Source organism: Cetorhinus maximus, chromosome 23 (assembly GCF_964194155.1).
Source record: "Cetorhinus maximus chromosome 23, sCetMax3.hap1.1, whole genome shotgun sequence".
Lineage (NCBI taxonomy): Eukaryota > Metazoa > Chordata > Chondrichthyes > Lamniformes > Cetorhinidae > Cetorhinus > Cetorhinus maximus.
In genome coordinates, this window is record NC_135901.1 from 20,932,007 (window position 1) to 20,941,872 (window position 9,866).

The 9,866-nt window shown below is 44.5% G+C and overlaps 2 protein-coding genes across 2 annotated transcripts in view; one reads left to right on the forward strand and one right to left on the reverse strand.

The window, feature by feature from the left end:
• LOC144697342 (uncharacterized) overlaps positions 1-9,866 on the forward strand; it is a 427,355-nt gene that overhangs the window by 304,969 nt on the left and 112,520 nt on the right. The window lies entirely within an intron of this gene.
• LOC144697879 (uncharacterized) lies at positions 4,628-6,605 on the reverse strand. The gene is made up of 2 exons (XM_078569845.1): positions 6,583-6,605; positions 4,628-5,423 (listed from the first exon to the last, which is right to left on the reverse strand). The coding sequence occupies exon 2, from the start codon at positions 5,102-5,104 to the stop codon at positions 4,628-4,630; it is 477 nt and encodes a 158-aa protein (XP_078425971.1). The 5' UTR covers positions 5,105-5,423; positions 6,583-6,605.

Sequence of the window (9,866 nt, forward strand, 5' to 3'; positions counted from 1 at the left end):
TGTCATCGGCACACTTTTTCTCCTTTATCTTAACTTCTTTCTCATTTTTCATCCAGGGAGCTCTGGATTTATTTGCCCTACCTTTCCTTTTTGAGGGAATATACCTCAAACCATTTCTTCTTTCAAGATAGCCCATTGTTCAGCTACCTCTTCCCACCACCTTTTGGTTCCAGTCTATCCGGCCCAGTTCTGTTCTTGCTCTATTGAAGTCGGCCCTCCCCCAGTTAATTATTCTTACTCTGGTTTGCACATTGTCCTTTTCTACCATCATCCTAAACCTTATGATAGAATGATTATTGTCTCCTGAGTATTCCCCCACTGACACCTGATATACTTGGCTCACATCGTTTCCAAGAATCAGGTCTGGCAGTGCTTCCTTTCTTGTTGGACTGGACACATGCTGTAGAAAATTCGCCTGAACACACCGAAGGAACTCTTGCCCCTCCCCACTCTTTACACTACCACTACCTCAGTCTATATTCAGGAAATTAAAGTCATTATAACTACTCTATAATGTTTGCACCTCTCTGGTATTTCCCTGCAGATTTGGTCCTCTACATCCTTCCCACTAGTTGCTGGTCTATAGACTACACTGAGCAATGTAATTGCACCCTTTTTGTTCCTTAGCTCCAGCCAAATTGATTCTATCCTTAAACCCTCTGGGACATCCTCTTTCTCCAGCACTGCAATGCTTCCCTTAATCAATACAGCCACCCCTCCTGCTTTTCTTCCTGCCCTATCTTTCCTGAACACGTTGTTTCCAGGAATATTTAACACCCAGTCCTGCCCTTTCCTGAGCCAGCTCTCTGTCATCGCCACAATGTAACATGGCAATCTGCACCTGTAACTCAGCAATCTTATCTACTATACTCCGTGCATTCACATACATATAGTATGAACCTGATTTTGAGTGCATTACTTTCTCCCTCACTCTCTATTTGCTTTTCTAGTGTTATCTGTCTCTCCCAATATTTTGTGCACCTTGGTATTACTCTCTAATATTCTCTCCTGGTTCCCACATCCCTGCTGAATTAGTTTGAAGCGCCCCCCTTCCCCCCCCCCCCCCCCACCCACGTCCCCCTGTCTCTCTCTCCCCCCCCCCCCCTCCCCCCTGCCAAACAGGACAAGCAAACACACCTCAAGGAGCTCAGTCCTGGCTCTGTCCAGCTGTAACCCTTCCGGCTTGTACAGGTGCCATCTTCCCTCAGAGCCAGCCCCAGTGTCCCAGGAATCTAAAGCCCTCCCTCCTGCAACATCTTTCCAGCCACACATTCATCTGCCTTATCCTCCTATTTCTATACTCACTTGCACATGGCACTGGAAGTAATATGGAGAATAATACATTTGAGGTCCTGCTTGCTAATTTTCTACCTAGCTCCCTAAATTCTGTCTGGAGGACAACATCCCTCTTCCTACTTAAGTGATTGGTACCAACGTGGACCACGACCTCTGGCTGTTCACCCTCCCCCAGAAGAATATCCTGCACCCACTCAGTCACATCCTTGACCTTGGCACCAAGAAGGTAACATACCATCCTGGAGTCATGTCGACAGCTGCAGAAACACCTCTCTGTTCCCTTAACTAACGAATCCCCTATCACTGTTGCTCTTCCTTTCTTCTTCTTCCAACTTCTCTTGCAGCTGGTGTATGAAGAGGATCATGTCCACTGTAGAACTACCGGCAAGAAACACCACTGTGGTTCTCCATAGACTCGGTCTACAAAAAGATAGTCTTTAAAACATGATCCTAGTGAAGGTCTTCCTTGTGATGCTAAGGAGTGAGATGGTCCTGTAGTCACAATCTCTTCTGTCACCTTTGTTTTTGGTTATTGTGATGATTTTTGTGTCACGCATGTGGAATGGTTCCTACCTCCCAACAGAGAAGTGGGTGCTAACAATAGATGGGACTTTCCATGCTTGAGCAGTTCAGCTGGAATTCCACTAAGCCGGGTGACTTTCTGTTTGCTGAACAATCAATGGCCTTTTCAAGCTCGAGTGATGAGGGTTCTTTGTCCAACTAACCATGACAGGAAGTTACTGGAGAGTCAAACAGAGACTGGGAGATGTCCATCTCATGGGTGTACAGATCACAGTAATGTTCAACCCAGCAGGACATCTGATTACTTCTGTTGGTGAGCACTTCACCATAAGATTTCAGTGGGAGGCAACTTTAGTGATAGTCGAACCAAGTGCCTTGTTCATCCAATCACTACATAGCACATAGATTTCCTATGTCGCAGGCTGGTTGAATTTCTTGACGCAGGTTGATCCAATGTTTATTTGCTGTTATGACCAATGCAGTTGGTAAAGCAGAGTTATATAAAAATCCCAGAGGAAAACTTTAAACAACTGTCATAAACTATAATTTTAAGTGTTATGTTTGAGGTGTGGCCTTAAATTCAGGAATCAGACCATCAGTTCTCGAGGTTTTACATTAAACTAATTGAAACATTTATTAATTTACACAGGTTAAAACATATACACATGGCTACAAATGACTACTGTTATAGTTTTTTTTAAAAATTCCCAAACTAATCTCCATTAAGGCAACAGCAACCCATAGACTTAACCAAACACCAGGCAAAGCATTTTCACCTTACGAATTCAAGATGAGGTTCTTTTCACTTTGGAGCCAGTTGGAGGCTTGCAGCTGTCTTTTGACCTTACATTGCCTCTGCCTGCACACCCGAAAACTACTGAAATTATACCTACCAGCTCCACTGAATGTTAATTCTCATTGTATCAACAACCTCTTTGAACTTCACCTTTTAACAATAAAACCCCTTTCATAATACCAATTTTATGAGTAATATAAACATATTGCTTGGTAGCTACTAGAAAAGCGTCAATTTTCACCCCAATTCTTGAATGCTCTATTCAAAAATGCAAATGCACGCTCTCTCTCTTGCATATCAAAACTAGTACATATCAAAGCACCCAGACTAGCTGGTTTTAATACAATTAAGACACACCCACAGACTAAACCTCTATTTTAAAAGAAAAATATTTTCCAAAATATTATTGACTTTAATAGCTTCATGACATTGAACAGTATCTCCCTTGTCTTTTGCACGACTGTCTTGGCTACATTCAAGTTACAGGGGGTTCTAGCTGTTGGGTCTATGTTGTGCATCAGGTAGGCTTTGCTTTTTACTTCAATGACAGATGTCATATCTGTTGATTAGTTCTCAAACCTGCCTTTGTTGTGGGTTTCACCTTAACCAAATGTTGCTGCTGCTGTGTCAGAAATGATTGAACTCAGCGACTTCCAAGCTTCATCAGTATCAATGTTGATCGATGAAGCTTTTATTGATGTGCCTGTGAAATATTTTACTATTTGATTCTTCTTTGATAATTTAAGTTCATAACGGAGGTGTCACTGTGAAGAATGTGGAAGTCAGTAAGAATTGTCAGCAAGGATTAATCAGCACTTTCTAATTGCAGATGTTAATCAGTGGAACCTTTCAGGCACTGAATTGTAGATTTTGCACCAAATACCTATTTAGGATTGAAGTGAAAGTTCATTATTTTATTGTAAATGAGTTCCAGTTGAGAGAGGAAAGATCACAGATGGGGATTTAAAAAGGGACAGCCACGAAAATCATTGACATCTCCAGAATGTTAAACACCAGCCAGTTATAGGGGTTGTTAACGTGAGCAGGAACAAACCTGATATGGAAACATAGAAAATAGGAGCAGGAGTAGGTCATTCGGCCCTCGAACCTGCTCTGCCATCCAATATGATCATGGCTGATCCTCTATCTCAACACCATCCTCCCACTCTCTCGGCATTCCCCCGATACCTTTAGAGTCCAGGAATCGATCTATTTCCTTCTTAAATATATTCTATGACTCGGCTTCCACAGTCTTCTGTGCTGGAGAATTTCAAAGGCTCACCACGCACTGAGTGAAGAAGTTTCTCCTCATCTCAGTCCTAATTGTTCTACCCAGTATCCTGAGATGGATCCCTTGTTCTAGACACCCCCCCACACCCCTTCCCATCCCCAGCCAGAGGAAACATCATCCCTGCATCCAGTCTGTCCAGCCCTGTCAGAATTTTCTATGTTTCAAATAGATCCCCTCTCATTCTTTTAAGCTCCAGTGATTACAGGGCTAGTCGGCCCAATCTCTCCTTATACGACAATCCTGCAATCCTAGAAATCCGTATGGTGAACCTTCGCTGCACGCCCTCTATGGCAAGTATATTCTTTCTTAGGTAAGAAGACCAAAACTGCACACAATAGTCCACAATACTACCAATCCTGGATGTCATTAACAGCAGCAATAACAACAGAATGCAACCCCTGCAGTCACTGATGAATTTGCCGATGTCTCAGCAGCCTGGAGGACCTTGTGAATGCTTTCCCACATGAGGAGCAAATGAAAGGTCTCTCCCCAGTGTGAGTGCGTTGGTGAGTCAGAAGGTTGGATGACTGCCTGAAACTCTTTCCACAGGTAATGCAGCTGAACAGACTCTCCTCATTGTGAATTCGGTGGTGTGACTGGAGGGTGAATAACCGAGCGAATCCCTTCCCACATAGGGAGCAGGTGAATGGTCTCTCCCCAGTGTGAAGTCGCTGGTGTTTCACCAGGTCGAATGACTGAGAAAACTTCTTCCCACACACAGATCAGGTGAACGGTCTCTCCCCAGTGTGAGTGCTTTGGTGCGCAGTGAGGGTGGACGACTGCCTGAAACTCTTTCCGCAGTAAGTGTAGCTGAATGGCTTCTCCTCAGTGTGAACTCGCTGGTGTGTCCAAAGGCTGGATGACCGAGTGAATCCCTCCCCATACACGGAGCAGGTGAAAGGCTTCTCCCCAGTGTGAATTCGTTGGTGTGTTGCAAGGCTGGATGAACTATTGAACCTCTTACCACAGTATGTGCAGCTGAAGGGCCTCTCCTCAGTGTGAATTCTCTGGTGTAACATCAGGTAGGTTGTCTTAGTAAATCCCTTCCCACACACGGAACAGCTGAATGGCTTCTCCCCAGTATGAATGCGTCGATGGATTTCCAGTTGGGATGATGAATTGAATCTTTTCCCACAGTCCGCACATTGCCACGGTTTCTCCATGGTGTGGGTGTCCTTGTGTCTCTCCAGGTTGGACATTAATTTGAAGCCTCATCCACACACAGAACATGTATATGGTTTCTCCCCGCTGTGAATGATGTGATATTTTTTCAGGCTGTGTAACTGGTTAACGCTCTTTCCACAGTCAGTTCACTGGAACACTCTCACTCGGGTGTCTGTGTGTACTGGTGCTTTTCCAGTCACACTGATGTTTGAAATCTTTTCCACAGACAGAAGAGACAAACATTTCTCCTTCCACATTCAAGGGTTCATGATATTCACGTCCAAAATAATCAAGTGACTCAAACCAAGATACTTGTTTAGATTTCTCCAACTACAAATCTTTCCCTTCTAATACCTGAAAAAGGAGTTTACAAAACTAATTGTTATAAGTGTAAGCAGGGTGTAGAAATTCAGGGTAGACAATTCCAGTTTTTTAAAATATTCTTTCTCTGGATGTTGGCATCGCTGGGAAGGCCAGCATTTGTTGCCCATCCCTGATTACTCTTGAACTGAGAAGCTTGCGAGGCCATTTCAGATGGCAATTACATGTAGATCAGACCAAGCAGATTTCCTAAAGGACATTACTGAAACAAATGGGTTTTTACAACGCTCAATGACAGTTTCATGGTGATCATCACTGAGGCGAGTTTATAATTCCTGATTTATTAATTAAATTTAAATTCCACCAGCTGACGTGAGGGGATTTGAACCTATGTCCCCAGAGCATTACCTTGGGCCTTTGGATTACTAGTCCAGTGACATTACCACGACACCATCGCTTCCCCTTGATGGAATATATTTTCATCTTGTTCCCCAAAACTGTAAATCCACGTCCCATACACACTCCCACCTCCATGGACTAAAATCTGAACCCATCACACCATCTCATCTCCAACATTTCTTTCCTCAACTCCCAGTTTTTTCCCTCCCTGCAATCTGGCTCGATTCAGTTCTCCAACCACTCTGTGCAAATGAATAAAATCAATTATTTTCTCTCCTGGTCACTGGGACCCTGAAGCCCCGCCTACTCTCTGTTGCTTCACCAAGATGGCCGCACGTAAAGCAAAAAGTCCCCGAGCTGCAATCGCGGGACCTGCAGGTTCTTATTGGGGGTTTGGGGCCTCCAGCGGGTGTTTCTGAATCCTCCCCGCCCACCTCCCAGGGTTTCCTACCTTCCCACAGATCAGATCCTCATTGATTTGATCCCAAAGTGTAACCTCTTATTTATTGTCCCCCCTCCCCCATCCTCTGATTTGAACCATCCTCCACTCGCTGACCCAGGATGGCGGCCGTTAACCTGGGCCTGTTCCCGGGAGGGAGAAGCCCCGCAGCTGCAAACCAGGAGCTGACAATTATTCCTCAGGGACACTAAGTGTTTCCAAATCCTCCCCGTCCGGCCGCCGGCTCCATCGCTCCCTCCCCCCCGGGCCTGTCACCGCAGGGTAAACACGGGGCCTGGGGCCTACACCATAAGTTGATCCAGTTCCCAGTCCAGCCGCGGTTTCCATTCCTACCCTGTGCTCACAATCTCCTCCCGCCTCCCGAACCGTCCGCTCCTCCTCACTCTGTCACCCTGACTGACACTGAGCATGCTCAGAGCGCACACCCAGAATGCACCTGCGCATGGGACTCCTATAGTTATTGATAGGGGACTTTCTGCAGCGCGGTGTGTTCTGGGTAAACAAGCCGCCATAGGGACGAATAGTGATCAGGAAGATTTTTTCGCAGTAGGCAAAATAGAAGATCCACGGATGAGGAGGATACTGGACACGAAACACAATGAGGGGTTATGACACATTATTAAATACAAGTGCACATTATACTGATAGGATATCAGTTACACACGAGCAGCCAGTGGTGTGGAGCCTCCTGAGAGTCCGCATCCTTTACAGCAAGTATTTACAGGCACTATGACATGCAAAACCACCTCATTTAATCAGATATATTTATTTACTGCTTATTATTGCGACTGGGGACACACTCGAAGATCGTGCAGCCTGCAGCTCCCCGGTTTTATTAACCCATTCCCTCCAGCATTCTTTCACACCCAAGAATCTTTTCATTGGCCTCAGTATTTTTTCTGTATGCTCAGATCACACTGCCCAAAACGTAGCCACTCCTGCACCGGGGCACAAGGAATAATCAGCCTCTCATGCATTGGTGCACTGCATTTCCCTTATATCCTAGTGTCATACTATGGTTACAGCACAGAAAAATCCTGTCTGTGCCAGCTCTCTGCATGAGTTACTCACCTAGTCCCACTTTCCCATTCTTTGGCACATAGCCCTGCGTTTTTTTTTCACTTTAGATAATTGTCAAATTCTCTTTGGAAGACTTCAATTGAATCTGCCTCCACCACATTCTCAGGCAGTGCATTCCAGATCCCACTTGCAACATCCCACTTGAGTCAGCTCTGCCATTCAATAAGATCATGGCTGATCTAGTTGTGTCTCAACTCCACTTTCCCGTGTGCTGTCTGTAACCATTGACTCCCTTGTCTATCAAAAATATCCCTAACTCTGCCTTAAATAAATTCAATGACCTAGCCTCCGCTGCTTTCTGGGGAAGAGAATTCCACATTTCAGCAACCCTTCAAGAGAAAATTTTTCTCCTCATCTCAATCTTAAAAGGAGGCCTCTTATTCTTAAACTGTATCCTCTGGTTCTAGTCCCTCCCACAAGTGGAAACATTGTCCCAGTATCTATCCTATCAAATTTGTTTCTTCCACATCTGGCTTCCTTCTGTCTACATTCTCCACCTCGGGGCTGAACTATATTCTTCATTTTGTACCTTTGAAGATTATTTCTTTGATAGTGCAAACATTTCAATTTTGTTCTTTCTTCTTATAGCCTATCTAAGAATTATCTTCATCAAGCAGAACATCAATATAAGGAGAATTAACATATTCTGTATTAGCAGGAGGAAAGTAGTGGCTGCAATTACCCAGGGATGTTGTATACTATCTCTCACCGGGACTGTTCACAAGGGTGGCAATAAAGCTCTCAAGGTTTTTTTGTTGCTTCTCTGCCAGATGTTGCTCAATATTGATTTAAGAGAAAGGGGTGGAATTGGACAGCCATAACTGCTTGCAGTCCCTGAAGGGTAAAGTTCACTTGAATTTCTGGAACTTTGTGGCTCTTATCCCCAGTGTTAATCAGATTGGTTGTTATGAGGCAAAATGTCCACCTGATCATACAGGAAGTGTCCCCATGTATGTCTGTGTGTATGCGTGTCTGTGTATGTGAGTGCTGTTTAAACCTCACATTTACACACGCAGACCCCACTTCTCCTGGAACAACATTAAGAGTCTGCTGCTTTCTAGATCCTTCCAATCCCCTCACTATTATCCTCAGATAGTTCACAAATTCCTTGTGTACATCATCCAGCAACAAGTCTATGTTCTCCATTTTAAGTACTTCCATCGATCATACCAACAGAGAACAATGAGATTGCTGCTTTCACAGTAATCAGTTCTGAAATATTGTCAATCGGATTTTAAGGCTTCCTGGAGTACATATGAACATATGAATTAGGAGCAGAAGTAGGCCACTCGGCCCCTCGCCTGATCCACCATTCAATAAGTTCATGATATGACTGTAACCTCAAGTCCATATTCCTGCCTACCCCCAATAACCTTTCACCTCTTGTACATCAATAATCTATCTAGCTCTGCCTTAAAAATATTCAAAGACTCTGCTTCCACCTCCTTTTGAGAAAGTGAGTTCCTCCGAGGGAAAAAAAATTCTCCTCATCTCTGTCTTAAATGAGCGACCCCTTATTTTTAAACAGTGACCCCTAGTTCTAGATTCTCCCAAAAGAGGGAGTCCCTTCATCCAAGTCATTCAGAAAACTCGTAAAAAGTTGAGGGCTCAGCACTGATCCCTGTGGCACACAAATCGTCACATCCTGCCAACCAGAAAAATACCCACTTATGCCAAATCTCTGCTTCCTGTTAGCTAGTCAATCTTCGATCCTTGCCAATATGTTACCCCTGCACCATGAGCTTTTATTTTCTGCAATAACCTTTGATGTGGCACTTCATGACTGATTCAAATCTGCCCACCTAATCACAATCTATGTTCCAGATTTTAATATAATTTTTCAACGAACACCATTTAACTGCTTTATACCTGATTCAGCACACCCGTCCACATATACTACAAGAGATTGTCTTTGAGGTCAGTTTTTTTTCCTTTTTTTTAGTCTGTATTGCTCTGAATGATAACAGTATTAACCTTCTCCCAGTCCTGTCCTAACCCTTCTGCCGGTTCATTCATTGAAACCAGGGACTCGCCGGGCTGCCCAGTGATACCTTGAATTATTTGTGCGTTGTTTCATCATGTTGCCACATTTCACTTAAATACGTTGAAATATTTGCTCCACATCCAGAGGATTACATCTGTTTAAAGCCACAAACAGAAAGATCCAGTTTTCTCCTGGAGTTTGAGACAAATCAGCTTTCAAAATGATGCAGAGTTTCAGCCAATGAGGGAGAACCAGGCTCAGCCCCGCCTATCATTCACTCCGAAAGGTTGGAGGATCAGCTGCTCCACTTCAGACCTCCAGCTGCGTCCATCTTCCTATTGGTCGGGAGCTGCCGTCAATCAGCCAGACATTAGGAGCTGGAGCATGCGCAGTGCGGGTGACGAAGCTGGTCAATAGTACGCATGCGTATTGTCGAAGAGTCTGGAGCATGCGCGATGCGATCGATGGCCTTGCGGGAAGAGGCGCCTGGTTGTCGCGGAGAAGCGGAGTCAGAGCGAGGCGGTGGGTGGGAGGATTTGCAAACATTTTGTGG

What these genes read in the sequence shown, in the direction of transcription:
- LOC144697879 (XM_078569845.1), bottom strand. Translation starts at nt 5,104, where the DNA reads ATGTCCAACCTGGAGAGACACAAGGACACCCACACCATGGAGAAACCG.